Here is a 15,685-nt window from a genome sequence, read left to right as displayed (position 1 = left end):
AAAATTCTCAAAAGACTTTCTATCAAAAAAAAATTCTCAGCGAAATTATTTATCTTCCTATTAAAGAAAAATTCTTTAATAAAATCCTCTATCAAAAACAATCCCCCTATTAAAAAAAAAATTCTCTAATAAATTCTCCGTCAAAAAATACTTTCACCTATTAAAAAAAATTCCCAAAAGAAATTTTTTATCAAGGAAAACTCCCTCCTATTAAAAAAAAAATTCTTAACGAAATTCTCTATCAAAAAAAAATCTCATTTGTTTAAAAAAATTCTGACAAAATTATTTTTATCAAAAAAAATCTTTCCTATTAAAAAAAATTCTCCAAAGAATTTTCTACAAAAAAAAAAATTCTCAATGAATTCTCTACCGAAAAAAAAAAATCCTGTTAAAAAAATTGTTCCAACAAATTAGGTATGTCCAAAAAAAAATTCTTATTAAAAAAAAAATTCTCAATTTTTTAACGAAATTATCGACAGAAATGTCCCTATCAATAAAAAAATTCTCCAACAAAATTTTTTATCAAAAAAAAGTCTTTAATAAAAAAGCCTTTGTCTATAATAAAAATAAAAATTCTCTATAAAACAAATTGTTTTATTAAAAAAAGCCAATAAAATAAATAAAAAATACTTCGTGTAAAAATCATAAAAAGAATATTTATACATTAACCAGAACTGGACTAGCATACAAAAATCGAATTATATAGATCAGGCGCAAACATATCACGCGTTTCATATTAAAGAATTAAATTAATACCGTATTAAGTTTGAGTTATAAATGGCGCCTATTTTAAATGACGTAGCTTTTTAAGGAATAACTTACATTTTTTCTTTTTATTATATGTATGAAGGTATGGATGGTAATATGGTATAAAGTTTTTGAAAATTTTAATTTTATCTTTTACTTTTAGGGATTGCTCCGTTAGCTTAATTTATTAAGTAAAAGTTTTTTTTAAATTAATTATTATTTTCATCAATATAAAAATGGTACCAGTTACAAACAAATGATGTCACTCGTACCTGCGAATCACAATAATTTATCATCTATATAATGAGTTTGTTGATCGAAAATTTTTTTTCTTTCTCTTCTTTATTAATTTTTTCTTCACCATTATTATTATTATAACAATAAAATATATGTAAATATAATATTATGTCTATGCAGTATTAATTGTAATAATTTTAATTTTGAGCGTTATTGTATAATAAATGTAAGATTAAAAAAAAAATATAGTATATTACGATTTGTTTAAGTTTATACTGTATAACTAAAGTTGCCGTACATACAACATTGATAACATTAATATATATACAAACAGTGTTTTGGGTACGGTATGATTGTTGTTAAAAAACGTTAGTACCTGCATAAATCTGAACGTACCGACGTACCGTAATCAAATGAGTAGATCGTACCATAACCATTTAGGTAATACCTTTTTTTTATAGACTGAACCCATTTTTTGATAACCGTTATTATTATTATTATTTTTTTTTTTTTACATAAATTTTTTTTATAACTGATAATGATTTCTTGATTTATTTTTAAAATTATTTTTTTAATTAACAACTTTTTGAAACCATTTAAAAATATAATAAATAATGTAATTCTTTTTTAAAAAATATATTATTATTATTACTATGTAAATTTAAAAAATAAAATTTATTTATAATAAACCCAAATTAACTATAAAAAAAAAATCTTTCGTTTTTTGTAGATCATTAGGTCTGGGTTGAGATAGCCGGAGGGAAATTGCCTTTTTTCCCGATTCTTATTATTAATAATATTATTTTTTAGGTTGTATCAAGCTCAATAATAGACTGACATAATTCACTTATCTATAGTTAAAGACCCGCTTGATCGGCAAGTCATGTTTGTACATCTAATCCAATTCCGGTTAATGAGGAATTTTTTTTTTCCTTTTCATCTAAATTTTTTCAGTTCCCCCTTTTTAATTTTCATTCCTCTTTCAAACACCTTTTCTTTTTTTAAAAATTTTTCATTTTTTTTCCTCTTTCTTTTTTTCCATTTTTTCCATTCTTTTCCCATTTAGATTTGGTTTTTTTTCCAAAATCGAAAAATTATTATTATTTTTTTTTTATCAAATAATTTAAATGTTTCGGTCTTTTAAGACTTATATTATTTTTTTTGGTCTTTTTTTTTAAACCGTATTATTAATCTTCCCTTTTTAACTTCCTCCATTTTTACTTCCAACGAATTTTGATCTTAGTAAACCTCGTCAGAAATCTAAAAATATCATTTCCAACTTTTTCTTATCAATTTTTTAAAAATTTCCAAAATTTGATCTTTCAAAGATGTTACTATATTTAGTAATTCACCTGATTCCTATTAATAATCCTAATCCTATCAAACTTGTTCAAATGTCATTCCGGACCGCAGTAATTTATTTATACATGGCTACATGCATGACGATCAATGACTAAATTAGTAAGATGCATTTATGATTTACCTTAAAAAAAATTTATTCTCGTTTGATTCATGTTTTTTTCCTTTCAATTTATTGAATTTTATCAAATAATTTAAAATATGACGGAAAAGATGAAATAAAACAGAAAGAGGAATTTCCGTATTGAAACTCTTCAATTGCACGCAGTCGATATTATTACTACACGTGCAAAGAGCTGTCCAATTAATGTAACTACTTCCCTGTAAAATATTTTATCCATAATTTCTATAAGAATTCCGCAAATATAATACATTTATAGAAATAGAAATAACATAGAATAAAAAAAACATAGAATAAACTATTTATAGGGCTTCGTTTACATTTTAGAAGTGCTGAATATGCCGCTTGTAGTAAAGAAATAGCTCACGTTTATACAAGGTACTAAAAATTTTATACATCTGATTTTGATTTATGATTTTTTTTATTAAAATAATTTATCAATTTTTTTTTTTTTAAAAAAAAAGGATAGATAATCTAACAACATGTAAATAAATGTTTAAACTTATTTTGCTTTATTCTTACAAATAATATGCTAACCCCTATTTTATTCATAATAAAAATTGTTAACCGTATTTGAACAGAGGATGGCTGCACTTGAAGGTGAAACTAACATTATTTCTACATCGTCTGGACGGACTGTATAATTTGTTGCCATATTAACGATTCGCTCGGTGGGTGATAATATCATTTCAACAAGTTGCTTATATGGTGGAACTTAATTTCGTAAATTAAATTTTTTTTAAAGTTATGAATTATTTTTTTTAAACGAATAGGTTACACTTCCAAAATTGGGGATCAATGTCAAATTCGTTCAAGGCGATGATCCAGAAGAATTCGCTAAATTAATACCGAAAGCTATATATCTTGAATCTATTGAGAAATCCGAAATTTAATATTCCAGATTTTGAAGCAATTTGGAAGATTGTACATGATGCGGGAATACCAGTTATCACTGAAAATACATGTTATCGTTGATAATACCTTTGGTACTTGCAAGTTTAAGATGAGATTTTTTTACTTTTATTTACATTATTGATATCTAATTAATTGATTATACATATAGGTGGATATTTTTATTAAACCAATTGAAATATGGTGCAGATATTGTTGTTCGCAGTAGGTTTATGATCAGGTTTATGATCAACTCTTGATTAACCATCATTTTGCAATATCCATTTGTTAATCTTTATGTTCATTCACAACAAAATGGATTGGAGGTCATTGAACAACAATAGGAGGTGTGTAATTAGTTGATTAAGGTAAATTTCCGTGGAATAATAGAAGATTCCTAATTTTCACTAATTCAAATCCTTAACATGGGTTAATTTATTGGGATACATTTAAGTATAATGCCTTTACTATGAAACACGTTCAAAAATTATGCGTAACATTGGACCATGTCAAAATCCTCTTGGACTATTTTTATTAATACAAGTTCTTAAACTTTATTGTTTTGTTAAGAGTTTATAGACAAGCCGAAAATGAAAATGCTTTAGAATTAGCAAGATGGTTAGAATCTAGAGATAATATCCTATGGGTTTCATATCAGGACTTGAATCATGTCCTCGTCATGAAAATGCCAAAAAATATATGTGGAATGGATTTGATTGTATTTTGGCTTTTGGCGTTAAAGGTGATGCTAATGTTGGAGCCGCATTCATTGATACTTTACAACTTGCAAGGTAAGGTTAATCCAATTTAATTTATTTTTTTTTATTTACATTAAAAATTACTTATTATTATTAACTTCTTTATTCATTTGGCATATGTGGGAGACGCAAAAACTTTCGTGATACATTTCTGCTTCAATGACACATCAACAATTAACGGACGAAGAACAATTATCCGCAAGAGTAAATAAAGACTCTGTTGGCGTTGACTATGAACATACATATCGATGATATTAAAGAAGATTTTAAAATTGCGTTTGAAAAAATTAAAGAAATCAAATAATATTCTTGACTTTTATTTACGTAATTTTATTTTCACGTTCAGATAATAATGATCTTATATCTAGATTAAAAGAACACTATTATTATTGTAATTTTTTTTTTAAAAAAAAATGAGAATATGAGTCAAAAATATGAATTCATCATTTATAATAGATTTGAACCAAAATAAAGATAATTTTAGAATCATGATCATTATACACTGACTGATACACATTTATGCAAAATGATTTTCAAGTGTTAAACTACTACACGCTAAACATGTTTTACAATGCAATACCTATAAGGCCTTTAACTAATAACGTTATAAAACATTACAAATATTTTTTGCATAGTATCTAGGAAGCAAACCGTAGTCTTATGATTTTAATAGAAATAAATTATTTTGTTCTAGGAAGATAATCGTTCTTGCATAATTTACATAATTTTGGAATATTAATAATATGTGAACTAGTAATATAGTAATTGTTTAAAATAGTTTTACAATTAACTGCGCGTAGGAACAAATAGAAGAAAATCACAGTAGTTATTTATTCTCGATCTACTTTTTTTTAATAAAGAATAATTTACTATATTCGGTGTTCATTGTAATGAATTATACTAGTACAAAAATAATTATACATCTCAATTTGTCGTACATAATTAATTTTTGACCCCTATTTTATATAAAGTTCAAATCGTATTAGCGATTTCATGCAAAAGAAGGAAATAATTTTTTTTTTTATTTTCCGCTTTTGTACAAATTATTGCTTCACTTTTTTCCGTTTTCTTTTTCGTTAATTTGTACTTTCTATCATTATCTTCTATGCTGAAAGGTTTATTTTATTCACCAAATATTTAGATATTTCCACTAGTTGATCATACGAATTAAACTAAATAGGTAAAAATAATAAAGTTAAATGTATTAATTGCATTTCGCTATGCATTTACTCCGATAAAATGCTAAATTTTTTAAACGGACTTTTCCGTAGTAGTACTATGGTAAATTCTTAAGAAAATCTAGAAATACTTTCCGTTTCACCAACAAAAGGCTCAAACTCCTGATAATTCAGATATAAATAAAATACGTACATTCAAAATTTTCCAAATTCATTATCTTATTGATACTTGTTTATAACAAATATTAATTAACTTAATAAAATGAAAATTGTAAATTCAAATGATGAAAATTTTTTTGATCCAACACCAAGATTAAAATCTAGTCCTATACCAATTAAATTTATTTCTTTTAATGGGAATGATAAAAATTGTATTTATTGTGGAGAAATATATATTGATACGCTTTTTTGTTGGCAAAAATATTGCAAAAAATGTTTATCACGTTATATTAATGATATAACTGATAATAATATATACTTGGACGTATATATTTACACAAACGACATAGAATGTAGTGAACATGAAATAAGCAGGACAAAAGTACCACAAAGTATTCAAGAATGCTGTGGAAATTGTGTGAGCATTTTATGTTTTAAACAAGTAAAGTTTATGTATTATGATATAACTGATAAAAATATTTCCACTTTATACAATAAGGTGATTGAAAGTGAAAGAAACTGTAAATTATGTGGAAAGTCATTATATCAAGGAACAGATAAATGGATTATGAAAGAATTTAAATTATGCTCAGATTGTTATATAATTTCTTCTGAATTGATAGAATCAACCTTGGTTAAAAAGCAAATTTCAATTCTTTACTTACCATGGTGGCATGCTGATTCTAGGTGTAATCTTTGTAATTCAGAATTAACGTTTACATCAGACTGTCAAAAGTATTGTGTAGACTGTTTTATATTTTATGTTGGATGCAGATATTGTTTAATAACAAACATTCTTTTTGGACCTACGGATCAATCTCAATGTAAAAAATGTAAAAGAATATCGCCCATAAATAGAGACTTTGATGATTTTCTTTTTACTAATAATATTATGATATGCGATAATTTAGATTATTTAAAATTAACTAAATTTGAAAATACAGTAAAAAACATCAATAAATATTTTCTACCATGGCGCAAATTATATTCTATATTTAAAATAAAGTGGATACCATATTCTCAATTTAAAGATGTAAACGAAATGACAAAGGGGGGATATGGTATTATATATAAAGCAACTTGGTCAAATGGTAGAAACGAAACTGTCATTTTAAAAAGATTTGGAAATTCTAAAAATATTGGAAAATATTTCTTAAATGAGGTAAAATATTTTAAATATATCTTATATAATTTATTTTAAATAAACTAAATTTTTAATTTAATTAAATTTAATTTAATCTTTAAATTCAAATAGTTAGAATCATATTGTCATTGTTTTAAAGACGATAAGGGTCGTATCATTAAAACTCTTGGCTTTACAAAAGATCCTGAATCAGAGGATTATATATTAGTTATGAAATATGCATCAGGAGGAGATTTACATAAGCATTTGCAGAAAGATTTTGCAAGTATTACATGGAATAAAGAAAAATTACGTATTTTACATCAAATTTCAATGGGGTATTTATACTTTATATGTTTATTAATTTTCTTTAAATTTAAGTTATTAATTTTTTTTTATATTTTTAGACTTGAAACTATTCATAAAAAAAATTTTATGCATCGAGACTTCCATAGTGGAAACATTTTATTTGATCCAAAGATTCGTAGAAGTGAAGGTTGGAGAATTGGAGATCTAGGATTATCACAAGCTGTAAATAGTAAATCATCAAATAATGAAGTATATGGAGTAATTCCTTACATTGCACCAGAAATATTTAAAGGATCCGAATTTTCTAAAGAAGCTGATATTTATAGTTTTGGTATGATTATGTGGGAACTTACAACGGGCCGTAAACCTTTTGATAATATTGAACATGATCATAGTCTTATTTATAAAATTCTTGATGGAGAACGACCTAATATTACAGAAGATACACCAGAATGTTATGCTAATTTAATGAAAAGTTGTTGGGATCCTGATCCCAAAAAAAGACCTTCTATAAAAGATATTCGTTTGACTTTTGGTAGATGGTTATATAAAAAGGTAAATGAAGAAGAATTTAGCCAGGCTGAAGCAAAAAGAATGAAAATGATAGAATCAAAGAAGATTGGGTTGGAATTTGCTAAAAAATGTCACGAAGGAGCCATTTATACAAGTAGACCATTAAGTGCATTAATTTCTAAATATTCATCCATATATTCATTTTCAACGATTTCATTTGGTAAGCGAGGTATTTCAAAAAAAAATTTAAAAATGTCATCTATAAACTGTAATTTATAAGAAATATGTTATACTCCTTAGATTCCAATTATATCTCAGAATTAGAGAATAATAAAGACACTGAAAGGTAGTATTTAAAATGAAAAAAAAAATATTTTAAATGTAATTAATTATTCGAATTTATTAATTTCCGTTTAGTTTATCACTACAAAATTTAAATTTTAATTACATCTCAGAAGAATTAGAACTTGATATAGACATTGAAAGGTATTTCAAATGACAAAAAAAAATATTTTTAAATGATACGAAATTTACCGTATAATTTTTTACTTAGTTTCAGATCACAAAATTTAAGTTCTGCAATTCAAAATTTTTCAACCTCTTTAAAAAAAAGAAGAAATGTAGAATTTTTAAATGTAGAACCTCATGATAATAGTGGTAAATATTCATTTGGATCGATGTTATTTTATTTTACTTTCGTTTTAATCAATTACATTAATATTTAATTTTTTACATTTAAATCAAATATAAAATATTATTTATAGGAAAACGTATTAAAACTAATTAATTATCTATAGAAATATAGAAGTAAGTATTTCGTTATCCTTAAACAGAGTATATAGAAATATTTAATAATTGTCTCACTATTAAAGAAAATAATGTAAAGAAATTAGAATTCAGATATGATATTCATTTAAGTCTTGAATTTGTAATTTTTTATTTAATATACTACTAGAGATTACGAGTAAATTGTTTGTTTTTTTACATTTATATTTAAAGTAACTGCCCAATATGAATAAATAAATGAGTACTAATACTTGCTTCTTAAAAGTCACCAATTTTGTGGCCTAAACCCTACAAGTGGACATTATTATTTGAGCGATGTCGTACGTTGTCAATGAATTTACCAACGCGTTTACTATAAGATTATATAATTTGAGAATTTTAATAATATATAAATAAGTTTATTTAGATTACAAATAACTACACATAGAAACAAGTAGACATATAAAAATATTTTTAAGTCACAGAAGGAACTTTAGATCACATATTTACCGAACTATTGAAAGCCACCATGGTCAAAAGTGCGTTGTAATATACAGCGTATACACACTAGCGTGTATCAGTTCTTCGTCACACTATAACTTGTAAAAAATAAAATTTCGAAAAAACTAAAATGGATAAATAGTATATTATGATTTACGTTATAAAATATTTTTATAATAATTTCCATCATTAATTTATTTAATTTATTTTAAAGAAGGCTACCTTGTGCCATAAAATGTGGTAATATTATCGTGATCAGATACCATTTGATGTATTCGCATCTATCGCTTATGAATGTTAGTGAAAATGTTGTCTGCAACTTTGTATATACCTCCTTATTAAAATTTCTGTCATCCTCAATGAACTTTCTGATGACCGGATTTGACTTGACATATTTAAGTATGACTTTTTCTCCCACTCTGCGGTAACATAATACATCTCTTAAGACTTAACCACAATACATTATGGAAATATCTCGGCCATAAATTTTTAACAATTTTGTGAGAATTAATCTTATGAACAAAGGTATCATAATTGCGTTCGTCGTGATTTCATCAGCTATATAATCAATCGGAAAAACTTAGCCCACTATAATTACATATCGTATGAATGATACTTTGATCACAATCATTTGGTGGCCACAAGCTATTCTATCATGTATGTCTAAGTATAAATTTTTTTAAAGGTCCGACCAAATTTGCATCACTGTCAAAAAAGAATTACGCGTACTTCGCGCATCATAAGCCCACATCTTATATAAACGGTCTTTGACGCGTTGATATTTTTTTTCTTTACGTTGATATTTGTTTCTTCTTTGCGTTGATTGCGTTGAATGCCGTTGATATTTCTTTGCGTTGATATTTGTTGGGGAATTTATAGTAATTTAACAAATGAAAATCTTACTAGAATATTGTTTAGCGTTAATATTTTTTCTTTGTATCATTAGTATAGCAATGGGAAAAGGCAATTTATAACAGTTCTTTTATAAGTATTTTGCGCATTTCCTTACCCTCTCTTGTGAAAGTGGGTTTCTTTGATTAAAGGATTAAAGGACTACTGTTTCTGAAGGAGGAACCGGTTATGTACCTATCTTTATGATAAACAAAGAAATTTCCGTGAGTGGGAGTGCATCACCCTCCCTTTTGTGGGAGTGCTTTCACCCTCCCTTCGTGGAGTGCTATCAACTCCCTTCATGGGAGTGCTTTCATATCACCCTCCCTTCATGGGAGTGCTACCACCCTCCCTTCGTGGGAGTGCATCTCCCTCCCCCCATGGGAGCGCTTCACCCTTCCTTAGTGGAAGCGTTATAATTGTTATAATTGTTGTAATTGTTATAATTTGTATAATTTTTATTATATACTGTATATACAGTTAGCCATGCACGGCACGGCCGGCCGGCAGCACGGGTATCGATCATAATGAGATATTACAAAATCCATGCAACTCGATTTCATTCATGTAGTCAAGAAGGAGGAGAATGGGTAGATTATAAATATTTATTATTTACTTATTATTGAAATGAATTACTAACAAGTGAACTTTTCAGTTTTGGCTTTGTTCACTTTAGTTCAAGAAAACGAGCAGCAGAATTCTACTATAAGATGAGAGGGATGTCTTATCATCATGACGAAGAGGACTAATGTGGTTTCTTGCAGCAATTTATTTTAATACCAGCCGAAAAGTAGAATACAAATGGTAAAATTTATTTTATTTATTATTATAAATAACCTAGCAGTCCTAATAATACAATAAAAAACTATTTAGGATAATGAGACCGTCAGTAATAATGAGAGTAATGAAAACACGAAATCTAGAAAATGTAAAGTCATCGATATTAGCAATAACGAGAATCCAAAATCTGGAAACCCTAAGATTAACAAATTTCCAAGTGTATAAACTCTTTTAGGACGGGTTAATATCTATTTTTTATACTTTAATATTAAGCTAAACATATATCATAATTTTGCATACACCTGGCATTGCAGACAAGTCGGGGCTTCTAATTTCTTCCGTTAATGACAAAGTAATTAGTATTGAAAGTTATTTTAATGAAAAGATTGTTCCTGGAAAACAATAAGTTACTTACCTGTCAGCCCATTTGAAGTGGAAGTGGAGCTTCCAAGTGAGTTATAAAGATATAGTCAGTTTTATTGTATTACAATAGCTTATAATTAAGATATATCTTTTTTGACAGAATCGAAGCAACTTCCGCTAAAGTTGAAATTGAACATAGAATTTCAACTGTTACGTTAAAGAAGAGAAAAAATAAAAAGATCCTGAAATTATTTAGATTAATCATTAATCTTAGTTTGTTTGGTAGGCTTTGTTTTTTCATGAATTGATGAATAAGAAAGTACGTGCAGATGAATATATGTAGAAAAAGTTGAAATTTTATTATGCCATGAAAATAAATATATTATCATTTAATCTAAATTAAACTGATAAACTAATAAATTTACAAACTAATGATTGCATTTTTTTTTTAAAAAAAAAAGATCATAACTTGGTTTATTATAAATTCCTTATTACAAGTAACGCACAGACCAATTATTAATACATAGTTATTTTAACTAGATTCGGTCTGATTGGGTTATTTGGAAAGATACACGTATTATGACTTAAAAAAATTATTATTAAAAAGAAATCTGGAGTCTAGAGAGCTTAACGTTAAAAGAAAAGAAAGTGAGAATATGTAAATATACATTATTAAAACATAATTAAGGCTATAAATATTCAATACGAAGCGATTCCTTGCTACATCACCTGTGCGAGTTATATAGTACCGTAGACCAGTACCTATATTTTGATTGTCGCACCAAAAAAATCATTATACTCGCCCCAAATCCAAACATAGGGCGTCAATTGAGAGAAATCCAAATATGGAAATAAAAAAAATTATTTTTAAATTAACTTATAATACTAATTAATTATATTTCAAAAAAAAAAAATGTTTTATTTTCATTGTGAGATTTATTTGATTTATACATCATCATCAACTATTACTATCTGTATCGTGTTCCTCATTTAAAATGCGAAACAAAAAATCATCTACATTATATTCTAAATTATCTGGCACTAAAATTCTCTATTAGACGTGATCTAAATTAACTATTAAACTAATATTAAGTGATGTAAGATCCAGGTGCACGACCACTGCGTCATCATATTCATTAAGCTCATCAAATTCGTCCATAACAGTCGAGATTTGAGTACAATTCCGCAAACCATCAGCCGTAATTTCTTTTTTAGCATTTGTTATCCAAAAAGAATGTATCATTGACATTAATTTCAATTCTACTAATATCCAAACGAGTCCTGCAATCACCATAAAACCATTTAAGAACTGAGAAATTTCTTTCACATACTGCTTTGCTAGGTGTAATTTGAAAACATCTTTGACTGCAAGAGAAACTAAAGGCATTTCATATGTTAGCCACCAAGCAAGCAGTGGTTCAGACTTTGAATCATAGTCCAAATTAAATGGAGGATCTTTTCGTTTGAATTGCCGCAGTTAGTTAATAGATGATAAGAATATTTTCTCCATGACCATGCGTCTGCCAATATTTAGTTGCAACACGACATGAAATTTGAAAAGCTTTATCATTTAATTCACGTCCTAAAATTGATAATCAATTAGTATTGAATTTTACAATTTTAATAAAATTGATTCGTTAAAATTAAAAAAAAAAATAATCGTACCATGATATAATGGGAATAAACATGCTTCATGATCAAATTTTTGCGGTGATTGTAAATTTTGTAATAGGAAATTTAAAGTTTTGCTGGAGGGAAGCCTATTAATTGCAGTAGCTAATTTTAACATTTGAATATAGCAGGACGCTATTCTTGCTTCAAGCTTTAATATACAATTCTCAATTGGTTTCATAATCCCTATAAAAAATTTTATCCGTTATTTCTGTAAAAACTCCGTGAAAATGAGCCTTTCACGGATCCATTCACGGAAAATGTAAATAATTCGATAAGTCCGTGATATAAGAGGTTATTAATTCCGGAAATATGAGTCTTTTACGGAAAAAAGACGAATATAAAAAACGGATCGACTTTTTTTACAGGAAATACAAGAAACAGTTTGACTCAGAAATAGAATTCATCATTTTTTTTATTTGATTCTTAGTTCTAACTTGAGCATTTGATATGATTTCTGGTTTTTCACGCAAAATCTGTGCAAATAAAAAAAGCATAGAATCGAAATAAAGCTTCACAACATATCACCCAAAAATTGGTTTTGCGCGTATATAGAAACAACAGAGCTAAATAATGAGATCCCCATCGTGTTTTTACATATGTTTGTAACCCCGCCTCCACTAATTTTCATGTTTCTTATCCATCTTTTAATTCTTTATTACATATGACCCATTAAAAAATTCAATCGCCTTATTTAATTCAACAATAAATTTTGCCACCATCGGAATTTTGTAAAAATCAGCCGTAATTAAATTAATTACATGTGCTGTACACCTATCTATTATAAGTGGATAGGTGTGTTCAATTATTTCTCTAGCTCGATGACAATTACTTCCGAATCAGTCACAACTCACAACGCTGTAAATTTTTCTATTCCGATTTTTTCAACTATAGAAAATACTTCATTAACTAAAAGGTCTACGGTAGCAAAATCTTGTGAGTAATCTTTTAATTCTGCAAGGAATTCACGCCAATCTGATGTAAAATTATAATTGGATTATGAGTCTGACTTTGTCCATCCATCTATAGTTAAGAAAAATTGTAAAGAATTAGGTTCAATAATTATTAAATTAAAAAACAAATCAAAAAATATATTAATAAATAAGAAATTTTGTAATAAAAAAAAAATAGAATTACTAAATACAATTAATATTGAAAATACGTACACAAAGTTGGATTTTCTGATTGTCCAAATATTTTATCAATTTTTGTCTTGGCTTTAATTGCTTCTTCTCTTAAAATTCGACCTGATAATGTTGTTCGTGGTGTAAGACGGATTCGATCTCATAAAGAGATCAATAACAAATTGATTTCAATGACAGAAAATGAAATCCCAGTTGCAACCATGACTTCAGTACGACTTGATCCAAAAAATTTCTGTTCAAAAAGTAGAAGTGGCTCATCATTTTTGAAGTAGCTTATTATATTAGTTTGTGCCTTTTTTCTCTTGGTTGACGAAGTTCGTTGATAATTTTTTTGTTTGTCAATAATTTTGTAACCCAGTAATTTAACATTTTCTGGACATCTTGTACATTCATAACCTAAATATATTTCCAATTAACTGGTTCTCCCTTTGCCCACTCTTTAAAACAATAAAAAATTTTACTCTATAATGACCTGTTGATCAGTTTTCTGCTTGCTCTTGGTCGTTCATAATTTAACTGTAGCTCAAAGATGCTTTTGATTTTCGAATGATTTATCTGAATAATTTTCGTTTGTATTTTCATCATGAGAAAAATTAGTATTCCCTACACTTCGTGAAGTACTTGCAAAGTTCGTCTTTGAACAATTTAATAACGAGAATTTTTGAAATTGGATATTGTAAAAAAAATAAAGGCTAATAGAATATTGACAAGTTAGTATTGTAATACGAAAAATCACAAATACTATCAAAATAACGTAAAAAAACAAAATATTTTATGTTTAAATAAATGTAACGCGCTATCATGGTATTTTAAATAGAAATTAGAAAACACTCAAAATTGTGGTTAAATCAACATTCTAAGTTCACATGATGATTAACCAATTATCTACGATCGGGTATTACAGATTTCGCATGACAATCAATAGGTAAGCACATCATCAAATTTTTATAAATACCCTCAAATTTTTGATCATCATTTGATTCATTCATTTTTTTCCCTTTCAATTCAATAACAAAAGAATTTAAAATATGACGGAAAAGACGGAGAAGATGAAGAAGAAGAATTTTGTTTGAACCCTTCAATCGCACGCGGGCTAACACACCCGATATCGCCACACGTGCAAGAGCCGTTCCAAACTACATTTAAAGTACTGAACATACCGCAAATGTTTTTGGTGGTAAAGAAGTAGCTCATGTTTATACGAGGTACTGTATTCCATTATAAAATTTTATACTTCTGATTTCGATTTATGATTTTTTTTTATTAATCAAAAATAATTAAATTTTTTCTTTAAAAAAAAAGAAGGATGGATAATCCAACAACATGTAAATAAATGTTCACTTTTTTTTCTACAAATAATATCATGGTGACCCTTATTTATTCGTAAAAAAAAAGAAATTGTTGGCTATATTTGAACAAAGAATGGTTGCACTTGAAGGTGGAACTTACACTATTTCTACATCATCTGGACAGGCTGCACAATTTGTTGCTATATCAACGATTTGTTCAGTGGGTAATAATATCATTTCAACAAGTTGTTTATATGGCGGAACTTACATTCAGCTTAAGGTATTCTTTTGTAAACTAAAATCTTTTAAAGTTAACATCATGTGTGCTAGTTATTTTTTTTTAAACGAATAGGTTACAATTTCAAAATTGGGATCAATTTCAAATTCGTTCAAGGTGATGATCCAGAAGAATTCGCTAGATTAATTGATGATAAATGAAAGTTATATATCTTGAATCTATGGGAAATCCGAAACAGATTTTGAAGCAATTTGTAAGATTACGCATGATACGGGAATACCGGTTATCGTTGATAATACTTTTGGTGTTGTCAAGTAAAAAGGTGAAAGTTTTTTTTTTACTTTTATTTATATTATTGATAACTAATTAATTGTATATATATATAGGTGGATATCTTATTAAGCTAATTGAACATGGTGCAGATATATTGTTATTCATAGTAGGTTTATTTGATTAAGTGTCATTTGAAATATCTATTTGTTAATCTTTACATTTGTTTCGTTAGGCGCAACGAAATGGATTGAAGGTCATGGAACAACAATAGGTGGTGTAGTATCGATGGAAGTAAATTTCCGTGGAACAATGGAAGATTACTGATTCAACCATAATTTATTGGGATACATTTTGTGTATAATTCCTTTACTATG

At 27.0% G+C, this 15,685-nt stretch overlaps 4 protein-coding genes across 4 annotated transcripts; 3 read left to right on the top strand and 1 right to left on the bottom strand.

Moving 5' to 3' along the window:
* Positions 1-3,426: 3,426 nt before the first annotated feature.
* OCT59_006072 (uncharacterized protein) lies at positions 3,427-4,166 on the top strand (the record flags this gene model as incomplete). The annotated part of the gene is made up of 3 exons (XM_066141020.1): positions 3,427-3,450; positions 3,528-3,580; positions 3,926-4,166. 3 exons carry the CDS (start codon positions 3,427-3,429, stop codon positions 4,164-4,166), a joined length of 318 nt encoding a protein of 105 aa, XP_065997853.1.
* A 978-nt stretch (positions 4,167-5,144) lies between these two features.
* OCT59_006071 (uncharacterized protein) lies at positions 5,145-8,182 on the top strand (the record flags this gene model as incomplete). Its single annotated transcript, XM_025308798.2, has 8 exons — positions 5,145-5,293; positions 5,385-6,612; positions 6,706-6,911; positions 6,981-7,624; positions 7,696-7,741; positions 7,813-7,881; positions 7,949-8,052; positions 8,160-8,182. Exons 2-8 carry the CDS (start codon positions 5,554-5,556, stop codon positions 8,180-8,182), a joined length of 2,151 nt encoding a protein of 716 aa, XP_025171276.2. The 5' UTR covers positions 5,145-5,293; positions 5,385-5,553.
* A 3,567-nt stretch (positions 8,183-11,749) lies between these two features.
* OCT59_006070 (uncharacterized protein) lies at positions 11,750-12,547 on the bottom strand (the record flags this gene model as incomplete). The annotated part of the gene is made up of 3 exons (XM_025327439.2): positions 11,750-12,150; positions 12,209-12,277; positions 12,361-12,547. The coding sequence occupies 3 exons, from the start codon at positions 12,545-12,547 to the stop codon at positions 11,750-11,752; spliced, it is 657 nt and encodes a 218-aa protein (XP_025171277.2).
* A 2,156-nt stretch (positions 12,548-14,703) lies between these two features.
* Positions 14,704-15,582, top strand: OCT59_006069 (uncharacterized protein; the record flags this gene model as incomplete). Its single annotated transcript, XM_066141019.1, has 7 exons — positions 14,704-14,716; positions 14,814-14,836; positions 14,985-15,080; positions 15,153-15,194; positions 15,277-15,352; positions 15,425-15,477; positions 15,544-15,582. The coding sequence occupies 7 exons, from the start codon at positions 14,704-14,706 to the stop codon at positions 15,580-15,582; spliced, it is 342 nt and encodes a 113-aa protein (XP_065997852.1).
* Positions 15,583-15,685: the final 103 nt, after the last annotated feature.

Source organism: Rhizophagus irregularis, chromosome 14, assembly GCF_026210795.1.
Source record: "Rhizophagus irregularis chromosome 14, complete sequence".
NCBI lineage: Eukaryota > Fungi > Glomeromycota > Glomeromycetes > Glomerales > Glomeraceae > Rhizophagus > Rhizophagus irregularis.
The sequence above is the reverse complement of the archived record's forward strand: the minus strand, read 5'-3'. Positions and strand labels throughout refer to the sequence as shown.